The 13647-nt window shown below is 40.5% G+C and overlaps 1 protein-coding gene across 4 annotated transcripts in view; it reads right to left on the bottom strand.

Moving 5' to 3' along the window:
- The window catches only part of DIAPH3 (diaphanous related formin 3), a 571588-nt gene that overhangs the window by 532415 nt on the left and 25526 nt on the right, over positions 1 to 13647 (bottom strand). For 3 of the 4 annotated variants that reach the window (XM_060394025.1, XM_060394029.1, XM_060394028.1), the window contains exon 2: positions 7805 to 7837. The exons of the other annotated variant lie outside the window; for it this stretch is intronic. In XM_060394025.1, the coding sequence (XP_060250008.1) occupies positions 7805 to 7837 (33 nt within the window). The remainder of the gene's footprint in view (positions 1 to 7804; positions 7838 to 13647) is intronic. 4 annotated transcript variants of the gene reach the window in all.

Here is a 13647-nt window from a genome sequence, read left to right as displayed (position 1 = left end):
TCAGGATTAAGATCAATGGCTAGGATACAACTTTTCCTGGTCAGTTTCAAGGTCAGAAGACTCATTCCAATGACTGTAGGAGAAAAGCAGAAAATAAGGAAACACTTCCAGGTTTTACACTGGTTTTTACACTGGTACTCTCAACCGAGACAGGGACAGAGCTTAAGTGGCAGTGTAAGTCACGTGGCAAAGATCATGCTCCCTGGGGCCAGTCTATCAGTTTTCCTGGCTGCTTCACATGACTTTACACAAGTAACTAGTACTCTCTCTTGCCTCAGTTTCTTCATCTTTGAAAAATGGAATAGTAACAAGGCCTACTCAGAGGCTTGTTGTGGAAACTAAATTTGTTTATAAAGCTAATATTTGGAATGCTACTTGGCACACAGCTAATAAACAGTCCTCATTATCACTTAACACACCTTTCTCCAAGCAGCAGCTGTGTTTCCACATTCTCTGAGTAAATTCTCCAGCAACTTACTTGGCTCCTGCTTGCTGACTGAAAGACGTGTATCAAGTTAGAGAAGCAGGGTCCTACCATGGAGGCCTACGTGCCAGGGCAAAAAGCTTTAGGCTTGACCTATAGGTAAAGGTGCAACTACGCAGCGACGAACAGGGCAAAGCATTGCCAGGCATGCAATTTAGATAGGTCATTCTGGTTGCTGTGCAAGAAGCTGCCTTTTTTCTTTAAGTCAGATTTTTTTTTTTCCCCACATGATGGATCTTAGTTCCCTGAATCAGGGATCAAACCCATGCGCTCTGCAGGTAAAGTGCAGAGTCTTAACCACTGTACCACCAGGGAAATACCCCAAAAAGCTGGCTGTTTAGGAAGCGACAGAAAGTTGTGAGAGTCCCAACAAAACATTAGAAGGGTGAAGTTACCTTCTATGAAAATATAGGAACAGAAATATGCTTAAGAGGGAAGCAACAAATTTATTTTGGGACACAAAGAGTTTCACATAAAAATGAGACATCCATCTGAAGGTAATCAATAGACCAACGCATGGATGCCTCAGCTTGAGGAAAACTCACAGACAGATACGTACACACAGAGGTGACCACCCAAGCCAAGCACCAGAGACAAAGAAAAGAAGAGTGGCTGCAGGAGAGCAGGCTGAGAGATGACAACAGTCTACAAGATGTGTAAGGTTAAAGGCAGAGGAGACGCACACACAGCAGACAGAGGAGGAAAAGTCCGAGGGGTAAGAAACCCATAAAGTGCGGGCCACAGAAGCCAACAGTCTCTGTTCTTCAAAAGAGAAGGAGATAACTGTATCAGGCAGAGCAGAGAAATCCATTAAATGCCCAAAGACTAAAAAGTAATGAATATTACTGAGGATAAAAAGGATCATTTCATAATGATAAATTAAAACAATACAAAATGTATACGCACTTAATTGCAGAGCTTCATAAAACAGGAAGCAAAACTTGAAAGAACTAAGAAGAAAAATTTAAGAATCCAAAATTATAGTTGGAGACTTCAACACTCCTCAATAATTGTTAGAAAAAAGCAACAGAAACTCAGAATATAGAAGATGTGAACAAAACTATCAACCACCTTGACGTATTTACTACTTACAGACCGATCCTAACAAAAACAGAATACACATGGACTGTCCACCAAGACAGCCCACATTCTGGGGGAGAAAGCAAGGCTCGAATCGAAAAAGACTGAAATCACACAAAGCATGAAATCACTGGTTACCAGGGACTTAAATTACAAATCAGCAACATAAAGATACCAGGGAAATCCTCAAATATTCGAAAATTAAACAAGATACATCTAAATAATCAATGGGGAAAAGAAATCAACACGAAACTTAAAACTACTTTAAATATTCACAAGATTACCAGCGAAAGTAGTTCTCAGAAGCAAATTTACAGCATAAAATTCTCATTAGAAAACAAAAGTTCTCAAATAAATTATTTAAGCTTCCACCCAAAGAAGCCGTTAAAAGAATAAAGCAAAAGTATAGAAATATAAAGATAAAATAAATGAAAATAAAAGAACAATAAAGAAAATTAGTGAGACCAAAAGCCAGTTCTCTGAAATAATCAATAAAATTGATAAACTTCTAGGCACACTAATCAGGTAAAAAACAGAAGACAAATCACCAATATCAGAATTGGAAAAAGAGGAAATAAATATAGATCCTACATTAAAAAGACAAGGAAATATCACAAATAATTCATAATTCAACAACATAAATAACATGAAAAAAATTCCCTGAAAGATAAACTATCAGGTCTAACTCAAGAAGAAATAGAAAATTTCAATAGTCCTGTATTTAGTAACAGACATTTCATCATAAACAAGAAAGGAATGGCAAATAACCACATGAAAAATGTCCATCATCATTAGTCACTAGAGGAAATAATGTGTCAGTGTCTTACAGAGTTAAACCACATAATTCGCCCTCCAAAAAGAAAGCATATGTCTCAAAAAAAAAAAAAACTGAATTCAAATGTTCATAGCAGTTTTTCATAATAGCCAAAAACTGCTAACAACCCACACTGTTGAATATATAAGCCAACTTTAGTATTACAGAACAAGGGAACACCATTCAGTAATAAAAAGAGCAAATTTCTGATAAACCCAAATTTCTGACAAACGTTAGGTGAATCTCAAAAGCATTATGTTAAGTAAAAGAAGCCAGACACAATGGCACGATGCAATGTGATGTCATTTAAATGAATTTCAAGACTGAACTACTGGATAGCTCAAAATACTGATTAGTTTTTTCCAAGAGCCAGGAAGGGTGAAGAGAACTGACTGCAAGGGACACAGAGGGACTCAGAGGGAACACAGACGTGATGGCAATGTTTTTTTGTCATAACTATAGTAAATGCATGATTGTACAGTTTGCCAAAATGCATACTGCACTTTTAAAATTAATGCATTATATTATATGGAATCATATCTCATTTTTTTTAAGTACTTATTACTAATTACTCATATATGCTTACTCCTTGGAAGAAAAGTTATGACCAACCTAGACAGCATATTCAAAAGCAGAGACATTACTTTGCCGACTAAGGTCCGTCTAGTCAAGGCTATGGTTTTTCCTATGGTCATGTGTGGATGTGAGAGTCGGACTGTGAAGAAGGCTGAGTGCCGAAGAATTGATGCGTTTGAACTGTGATGTTGGAGAAGACTCTTGAGAGTCCCTTGGACTGCAAGGAGATCCAACCAATCCATTCTGAAGGAGATCAACCCTGGGATTTCTTTGGAAGGAATGATGCTAAAGCTGAAACTCCATGCCACCTCATTCGAAGAGTTGACTCACTGGAAAAGACTCTGATGCTGGGAGGGATTGGGGGCAGGAGGAGAAGGGGATGACAGAGGATGAGATGGCTGGATGGCATCACCGACTCGATGGACGTGAGTCTGAGTGAACTCCGGAAGTTGGTGATGGACAGGGAGGCCTGGCGTGCTGCGATTCATGGGGTCGCAGAGAGTCAGACACGACTGACCGACTGAACTGGACTGACTGAATATATATTACCTAATTTAGCTCTTAAAAAATCCCACAAGGATACCAAGGCTCAAAAGCCCTGCAACGCACTCAAAGTCGCACAGCTGGTACGTGGAGGGCGGGCACACTCACCCTGCTCGCCAACATGTGCCCATGTGGACTGAGCAGACGCTCACAGAGAGCTCGGGACTTCCTCTGGCTGCAGTACTGGACATGTCTGTTTTGCTAGTCATAACTGTAGACTATTTGGTGTTATGAAGTCCACTTAGTGGACTGGATCACCTTTCTTTTTTTTCATGGGATGGACAGGAGTAAAAGGAGTAGAAAGGAAGGGAAAGAAAAAGATCAGAGTTCATTAGGCTTTGTTGTTGTTGTTCCGTCGCTAAGTCATGTCTGACTTTTTGCAACCCCATGGACTGCAGCATGCAGGCTTCCCTGTCCTTCACCATCTCCTGGAGTTTGCTCAAATTCATGTCTATTGAGCCAGTGATACTGTCTAACCTTCTCATCCCCTGTTGTCCCCTTCTCCTCTTGCCTTCAATCTTTCCCAGCATCAGGGTCTTTTACAAAGAGTCGGCTCTTCACATCAGGTGGCTAAAGTACTGAAGCTTCAGCTTCAGCGTCAGTCCTTCCAATGAATGTTTGGGGTTGATTTCCTTTAGGATGGGCTGGTTTGATCTGTTTTAACCATTATGCTTAGAAACATTAAATATAGGTTCTTAGAAACTTTTGTTTCAACAGAGAGAATCTGTGTTTGTGTGCTGGGCTACAAACTAAAGTGTATTTCTTACTGTGGATCCTAGTCAAAGAAGCTTGAAAACCATTGCTGCAGGCCACACAAGGGATTACAATAGTAATGCTGGCTATAGCGAGATAAAAGGAGAGAGGAAGATCAGCAGGAGGACTGCACTTTAGACAAATGGTTCTGAAGGACAAGGGAGAAAAAAGCAGGTCAAAAATAACCCCTACCCCACAAAAACACCCAAGGGACACTTTGATGGAAAAGTTAGCATGGTGACATGCACATTCAATTTCATCCAGCTTACCTTTCACACTTGGCCCCTCACTGTCCTCCTCCCAACCTTTTAGTCTCTACAAGGAGACCTTTCTTTTCAACCCAGGTATAAACAAAAGAGTGTTGTAAGCTAAATTACTTTTTTCACCTTTATATTACCCTAGCACCTTGAACAGCATTTTACACACAGTAGATGCCCAGATATTCATAGAACAAACACTGTTTAAAGTATGTCAATTGTGCCTATGGACCTCAAGGCTACAGTAACACTCCGTTCTCTTAATCCAACAGTGTCCTATGAAATTTAATTCTGACAGTAATTTAAGAAATTACTTTGAAATGTGAAGTACTTTTGCAGGCCTTTAACAAAAAGCAACCTAAGATGAGTTTCTAACATTAATGTTTCCCAGGATGTCTCGATTAATGGTTTTAAAATATTGTTATTCAAACACATGACTACAGCAGACATCATTCCTATATGCCTTCTCCCAAGCCCTGCCCCAAAAAAGTCTATTCACGTCAGGAAGTTCTGTATTAAAGGCATACATGCAGCACAAGTTGCAGTGGTGGGAAAGCTTGATTAGAAAACACATTGCTAGCACACATCAAACATCAGTGGCAAATGCTTCCATGTGCTGCAACTCATCAGAAATAGTTTAAAGAGCCCTCAGAGTATCCAGCTTTCCTTTCTCTCCTCAAATCTCTACACGATCTGACACACACACCCCCTGTAAGACTCAACTGCAAATGAGTCAGTCACACCACCCCTCTGTCCACACCGGGCAGTATCTTCTAAAGCGCGTGAATAGGGACAGAACAGAATGCAGCAGCTCAACACACTTGAGCTTCGATGAGACTCACCAAAATCCTAAGAGGAGAGCAGGAAAGGCATAAAATTAGTCCTGCTTTATGTGCAAGTGAACCAGCTAAGTGACCTGCCGCGGTCACAGAGTGGAGAAGCGGTGAAGTTCTGTCTTCCAACGAGAGACTTCTGATTCCGCGTCCACTGCTCTTTCCACAGGGCGGCAGTCAGCAGTGCCCGAGAAGGGGCTTACTCGGGGCTCTCCTGCTCAAGACAGCCACGCTTATTCTCTGGCCTCCACAACCCTGGGCCAGCTGCCTGGACTAGCCTGCCTGCTCGAGCCTCCCCTGGGAGAGAAGGGGACCATGGAACCATCTAAGGTAAAGGCAGGCACAGTCAGTGACCCAGGCAGGTGGTCGGAAAGGCTGAGAGCAGGTCCTTGTCAAAGCTGCTCCACCCTGTGGAAAGCCAAGATCCATCTCTGGAAAGCCTGCCAGGACTAAGCCAGGACCAGATGCAAGACAAACACAATACCAGGTTAGCAAAACCGAGACTCACTCTTTCGTTTGTTCAACAAACTGATGAAAATGCTTAACATGTGCCAGACAACTTGTCTGGAAGTATTAATAACATCATACTGTCTCAGTCTTCAAAAGATTTAAACTAGTGAGAAAGATGGATCACAAATCATAGACTGCTTTGACAAAAATATGCACAGGGTATGGTAGAGCCCAAAAGTTCTGACCTTACAAAGCCAAGGGACAAGAAGGAGAAAGGTGAGGAAAAGAGGCAGGAGGGACAAAGTCTTCCCTGAGGAGGTGCCCATTAACTAACAGAAAATCAAAGCACACAGGCTTCCAGCGCAGTAGGCTGCAGCCACTCTATAGCATGACCCTGATTCTAGAACGTGGGGTAGAGACTGAGGGGTGGCAAAGCGAAAAAAAAAGAGTAACAAAACAAAGATAAGGGCGGGATCTGAATGAAAAGAGGGAAACAAACATAGAGTGCCCACAAAATATGAATAAGCCGCAAGAATATCGTCACACAGAAGGCACTCAGCAACAGAAGGAAGCAATGACACAGGCCACGACATGGACGCACCTTGAAAACGTGATGTCAAGTGAAAGAACTCAGTCACGAAAGAGCAACCGATTCCATTCATACGCAATGTCCCGAAAAGGCAAATCTACAGACAGAAAATAGACTGGCCATTGCCTGGGGCTAGGTGAGTTGGCAATAAATTGGGAGTGACTGTTTATAGGTATGAGGTTTCTTTTTAGGTGATGAAAATGTTCTAAAATTGATTGTGGTGATGGTTTTACAGTTCTGCAAATATATTAATACTGAAAAACCACCAACTGTCCATTTTAAATAGGTGAACTACATGCTATATGAATTATATCTCAATGAGGCTTTACAAAAATACCACTGTAAATTCTCATACAAGATCAAACATAATAATCGCACATGGTTTTACTGTTGGCCTTTAAGAAATCATCTGAAAGCTAAGTCAGCAGAGCAAGTGTGTGGGTTTGGAGCAAGCAGGAACAGGACTTCAGCCACAGCTACTCCACTGCCAGCCGTGCACATGTGGGCAAGCCACCTACTTCAGTTGCCTGAGCCCCACTGCGCTCAGCACTAAATACAGACATCACCCACCTTGCAGGGTGGGAAGTTATACCCAAGATCTGCATTACTGCTCAATATTACCACCATTTCTGAATATTATCCTATAAAAACAATGTTATCCAGAGAAGCTTATATAAATATCCTTTCCTTAGAGTCTACCCAGAGAAGTAAAATGTAGAATTCTAATTCAGTTTTTTAAATTGTGCATGTCCAGATCTATGTCTCATTCATCTTTGTATGCCCCCTGAACCACATGCCTAAGATGGTACTTTGGATATAGAGATGCTGAACAGTTTTTGAGTGCTCACTGTATTCTAGGTACATATATTTATTTTTTGAATGTAAAATTTATTTGAATATATAAAAATTTGAGTATATAAAAATCTATAATGGTGCTATAAAGTTTTAAGTACTTATAAGAACGCTTATTATTTTCAGCATACAGAATATAGGGTAAGGCATATCTAGTTCTCTCGTTTTTAAACAAAACTTTAAGAATATATCAGTGATAGTTTAGTCTGGTTTACTTTAATTAGTAACTACGTATTTTTGAAAAGCTGACATGTCTTTAGCTATTGTTTGTACCTCTTTCTGAAGTGTGCAATTCATCCCCAAAGAAGGAGAACTGATTTGAATGATTCCAAGTTGACTAACAACTTGTGATTAAACAAAAATTTTAAATGAACAAATTGACTAGTCCCTTTTACTTTTCAAAAGCAACAATATAATATATTTCACCAGTTCAACCTTTACTTTAGCACCATAAAGAGTTCCTTTCCAAAACATGCAGTTTGTAGCAATCTTAAAGGTGTTAGTGCAGCACACCATCAACATAAGAGGGTTAGTTAAGATTTAGAACAAAGGAAACCTCAAGGATCATCTTACCATATCATCTGTCAGTGTCCTGATATTTAAATGCTGCAAATGAAAGAAATCAATCATATCAGTAATTTATAATAGCTTTTTTTAATTTTAGTTAATAGAGTACATTTAAAATTCTACAATGTTAAGTTGAATATAATTAAATTCCTGACAGTCTAATAAAAATGTATTATATATTGTTTTAATCACTTTCTCAAAAAGATGGACAAAAGTTACCTTGAATGTGATAGTCTCGTAAAATTTCTTGGCTTTGTAAACCTCACCAACTAGAAAGAAACCTCACTGTGGTACAATAAATATATTCCCCCAAATAACAGTATTAGTTACCATTAAGTATACAGACTTAGATGGCAATGGATATAGGAATTTAGATAAGATTTTCAGAAAATTTTTCAAATGATAAAAGTGAAACTTTAAATCTGCCATTAGCATGCAGTATAATAGATAATGAAGTGCTCTGCTGGCTTAATTAACTTAAACAATTCCAATTACAGAGACAAGAGTACTGGAATGACTATTTGCATCTTTAACATCAGTTTGATTTATCACCAGTGGTGACAGCAGACACTTTTCAATTTCATTGCTACTTCTTTGAGAACCCTTTTGCTGATTTCCTTGCTAGACAAACACTGGGCCACTTTAGAAAGTGAATAAATTGGTTTCCTGCAAAGTAGAGTTCAAGAGTAAAATTAAGCATTTAGGGGAAAAACAATCTAAGTTTTTATAAATTCTGGAGTTGGGGAAGATTTGTACTCAAGTAGCTGAAGTCAGTTTCCACTTCTCCTTATCATTCATTGTATTGTTAGACCTTTAAAATGGTAGAGAAAGGACCGAGCACATTTCCTAGAGAGGAAATGAGGTGAGGTCTATGATTAGTATCAAAGGACACAGGTTAGCAGTGAACAACTAATCCTGGAGCTGGAAATGGCAACCCACTCTAGCATTCTCGCCTGGAAAATCCCATGGACAGAGGAGCCTTGTCAGTTACAGTCCATGGGGTAGCAAAGAGTCGGACACGACTGAGCAACTAACACTTCATCATCTAATGGTATAAGTGGCACGTAGGTAAATTCAACATTTATTGACAGAATGAAATTTATCATTCACACTTGTACATAGCAGAATTCACTGTTATGCTCATGAATCTATTCTCAATGACAATTCAGACTGAAAATCTGTACAGCATAAATCACTACCCTAGACTCTTCTCCCTTTCAGAGATGCTCTTTCTCATAGAGCAGGAGAAACGGGGATGGAAGGGGCCCAGCATGAGCTGAGTGTACACCAGCAAGAACACAGCCGGACAGGTGAGCACACCACTAGGCTCCAGACTGAACTGCCGGATCAGCAGACCACATATTCTCAACTAGGAGCAAACTAGCAGTAATACTGGATTAATGAAAGAGTAATGTTGAAGCCTGGGCTGCAGAATTTAGTCAGTCACTACAACTTCAGCATTGAAATTAACAAGCACGCACAGGGGCCCATGCAAGCGGGAGTAGCCCTGAGGCGCAAAGAGGCCACAGTCTTGGCCCAGAGACCAGGACTAGAATTAAACTTAGGTCCACCCGGCTCCTGAGTTTGCATAGAAAGGAGCAGAGGCAAGCTTGTGTGGGGTCCCCTCCTCTAACTGCCAGCTGTATGTGTGCCCTCCCGCCATCAGAGGCTTCCAGCCAACAGCACTTGGTTAACCACGTGTGTGTGTCATCAGTAGCTTCAGTCATGTCCGACTCTTTGTGATGCTATGGACCACAGCCCGGCGGGCTCCTCTGTGCATTAGATTCTCCAGGCAAGGACGCTGGAGTGGGCTGCTATGATCTCCTGCAGGGGATCTTCCCGCAGGAGGAATCCAACCCATGTCTTTTATGTCTCCTGCATTGGCAGCAGAGTTCTTTACAACTAGCGCCACCTGGGAAGCCCTTGGCTAAACATACAGCTCTCTCATTCTCCAACTAGAAGTATCAGCCCAATCGCAACTCACATCACACCTGAAATGGATCATTTCAAGTTCATCTGAGAAGAAAAAAGGAATAGCGCCAACTTCTGATACAACAGCATTCTAAGCGGCCTAAGGCTTGAAAAGGAAGCTAATGAAAAAGCATTATGCTGAAGCCCTATTTGGGAGAGTATGTCTTAAGACAGTGAAAAACTGTTACTGACACAAATCATTAATCCCCAAATGCCAGTGTGAGCTGTCTGAGGAAAATGCCATAAAGTGACGTTAAAGTCGAGAGAAAAAACAACGGAAGCACACAAACAATTTTAAGAGAAACGAGACTATGACCTATGCAAGATTTATGAACTAAAAACTGCACAGAAGATATAAAGTATTATACAGAAAATGTAAAGAATATAGGTTACACGATGTAAAATTCAGAACATGTAAATAAACAAGAGGAATATTTTCATCTACCTTCAAAGACCTAAAAATAGGACAGCCTTTTAAACTAGAGTTGGACTCCTAACTTTCAGAAAAACAGTCACTCTTGAATAGAAACAAGACACGTAAGGATTCATTTTTTGGTAATAGTTTTTTTAATGTCGTTAAACTATTTCATTGAGGGTCTAGCAACTCAATTAATTTGTAAAATGCTTGGCCTGTTCTTCAAAAACTATACAAGCATGCCTATAAGTCCAATTACAAACTATTACAGACAATCTTTCACAAAAAAGAACATGTGATGTATTACAACAGAATTATAAGGTTTACATAGAAAAGTAAGAAAAGTCAAAGCATGGGAAGGGGAAGTTTAACAGCCTGAGAGACGAGCAAGAAGTTCAGGTCAGGTTCACGATTCCGTCTCTCCTGGAACACACTGATCTATCCGTTCTCCCTCCAGCAGGAGAAGCCAGTAGGCATGACGGCAGCAAGTTCCAGGGCCCATGACAGGACGAGAGATGCTGACTTAAAGAAAACGCATCTGAAAGTGTTGGTTGCTACATCAAAACAGTAAAGACAGAATAAGCTCTACTTCAAGATTCAGCTTACAGCAAACAGAAATTATATAGCTATTTGTTCAGCCAACATGCAATCTGAAACAAACCACCAAAGACAAGCTAGCTCTAAAAACTCTGAGTAATTTCTCCTAAAAACTTAATTGTCTAATCACAGTCCATTTCAAACATGATAAGGGGTGGAGGAGGAGAAATACTAAATATTTAGTGAAAAAATGTATAGGTTAGATCAAGTGGCATCTTTTGTAGGATCTCTGAAAATCAATTATTAATTCAAGTTTATTATAAAATTTAGGTTATGTCAAAGTCCTACCTGTTTAGATTACAGACTTCTGAAAAAGTTGAGAGAGAAGGGGGACAGAATGACATAAAAGCCTCAGATAACTGCGGAGTTCTGGCCTTGCTTCTGTAGATACAAAACTACAAGGGTGACATCCTTAATTTAAAAAAATAAACTTTATTATATTATTGCTCTTATACTAGTACATAAAATACTGTTTAAATGTCTGGTTAACCAAGACACTTTTAGAAATGAAGAAGTATTTCTGTTTCATAGCTATCAGCATGCCCTGACTACGTTGTCTGATGGCAAAAACAGGAACGGCCCCATCAATTCAGTTTACGAGCAGAATTTGCTGACATCCACATCAGAAAGGAAACAGAAACATAAAACCACTAGTAAATGAAACCGAATAGGAACACTTTTAAAAATAACAACCTGATAGCAACATTAGGGTTGTGTCTGCGGGAGTGGGGGAATAAAGTTAAAAGTACAGAATGTTAGACCTATTAAAGCATTTACACCTAGATGTGGCTTTATGACCTTTAGTTCTATTATCTGGCCTATGATTCTATAAGTGTCAATGCTTTATAACCATGGGATAAAAACAAAGGTGGTGATAATGTCAAAATACAAATAACTCTGAAACCAGGACCACCGGTAACTGGTTAAGGTGCAGTACTTGCACACTGGGGGTCTCTTCCCCAGCCAAACCTCACCCACCTTCCTGCGGGCTGATGCATCTCAAATTGCTAATTCTATTTCTCCCTAAAAAGCAAGCAGCTCTGCATATAGACAGGCCTTCTACTAACGACAGCTCCTAGGATGAATAGTCAACAGGATCACTCTGAAATTGAAAGAGAGAACAAGTCTTTAAATATTTTTCTTCAAAAGAACGTAAGAATCAAAAAGCTGGAGCGGTGGGGGGGGGGGGGGGGGGGGCGGACACAGAAACACAGAACACAGGCTTCTATATTCCCATTTAAGCAAGGCATCAAAACCTTATTGAAGACAGCACATGCTGTCAAAAACCAGATCCACAGCTTTCAGAGTACTGTGCAAAACGCTGTCAATATCAAGAGGTATGAAGAACAGTCCTTCTACCAACTTAGTTAACAAGTAACAAAGACCAAATACATGATATGATACAAAGCAACATACAAACCTCTGAGGTTCGTACGCAATGAGAAAAAGATTCTAAACTGCAGCTCAAGCCTCTTAGCAAATTTTACATTTTCTTTCATTGGTTGGCACTTGTGGGTTAGCAGGGAGCAAGGGATCTGTCTACTGATGTCCTCAGACACATGAAGGCCCACCAGGCATCAAGCTAGCAGGCTCGGATCACTGTCAGCAGAGTCAGAGCCTGGAAACAAGCTGTCGCAATCAGTTCTATTAAGTTTATACAGCTTACTTGGCTCCTTACGAGAAATTACCAACAAGAGGAAAACTGTAAGACTGAAGTCTTCAAACACAAGTGACTCAGACCCAATTCTGATAAACTTGACCATCCAGACCAGCTGGTTTTCAGCTTGTTAGTGTGCACAAGAAACACACCAAGACTTGCTTTGTAAAAGCAGGTGACAGGCCTCGCAGGTGAAGGTCCTGGTACCACAGGTCTAGGGTGGGGCCTGGGATCCTGCACACTTTGGGACCCAAGAGAACACTGCTGCAGTGAGCCCAGGACCCCACTCCACCACCATCTGCATTAAACATCCCCAGGGCGGCATGCAGACCAACACCTGTCCCATGGCCCATTTAAAACAAATGAACAGAAGGGTGCAGAGAAGCAGCAAATGATTTCAGAGAAGTGAGAGACAGGGAGTCAGTAGTTGGGGACAGTCCCTGAAGGCACCCATTAGCACTGATTTAAGAAAACTGAACAATCTCTGGGTGCAGGATTAATTGCCAATTGCATTGTTTATTCAAATGCTTAATCTCTAAGGTAAGAATTCAGTCTCATAAGCATATATTTAGTACCTAAGAATCAAAGATTGTTTATTACATCAAACCACAACATGACACTATTTGCTTGATAAAATGGGTGACAGGTTCTGACCAACCCAACAAAGTTACACCTTGAGGGCAAAGGGCCCGACTCAACCCTCTCTTAATCACAATCTGCTCAAAATTTTTTTTTAAAGTCCAGATCATTCCCTTCCAGTAAAGCAGTAATGAATATGTATTTTAACCTAGTAACATTTCTGGTCCACACACACACCTGTCTTTATTTTGATATCAATGCTAATGATAGAGTATAAAAATGCAAAACGCTACCACTAGCAACTGTGACACTAGACACCTGTGGATAAACCTAAGGGTCATCTCCCAGGAACCACACGATACACCTAGAAAATATCGTTCTTCAAGGGCTCCAATATCTCAGCAGGGTTCAAAAATAACCCTGAAACTTCCCCAGCCCTGAGGACAAGAGCGGAGCTGGCGCCATGGTACTACAAAGTGGAGCATTTTCCAGCCACCTCACTGTTCACGTGGCCACTTTTGTAGTTCGAGGTAGAAGAAAGTGAGCGGGGCGATGTTAGAACAGGTGAGAAGCAGAAAAAGCTCACCCACACCTGCATCTGTTCCTTTACTCCAAACTGTAATTCTGCCT

Source organism: Ovis aries, chromosome 10 (assembly GCF_016772045.2).
Source record: "Ovis aries strain OAR_USU_Benz2616 breed Rambouillet chromosome 10, ARS-UI_Ramb_v3.0, whole genome shotgun sequence".
Lineage (NCBI taxonomy): Eukaryota > Metazoa > Chordata > Mammalia > Artiodactyla > Bovidae > Ovis > Ovis aries.
This window is presented reverse-complemented; position numbering and strand designations above follow the sequence as displayed.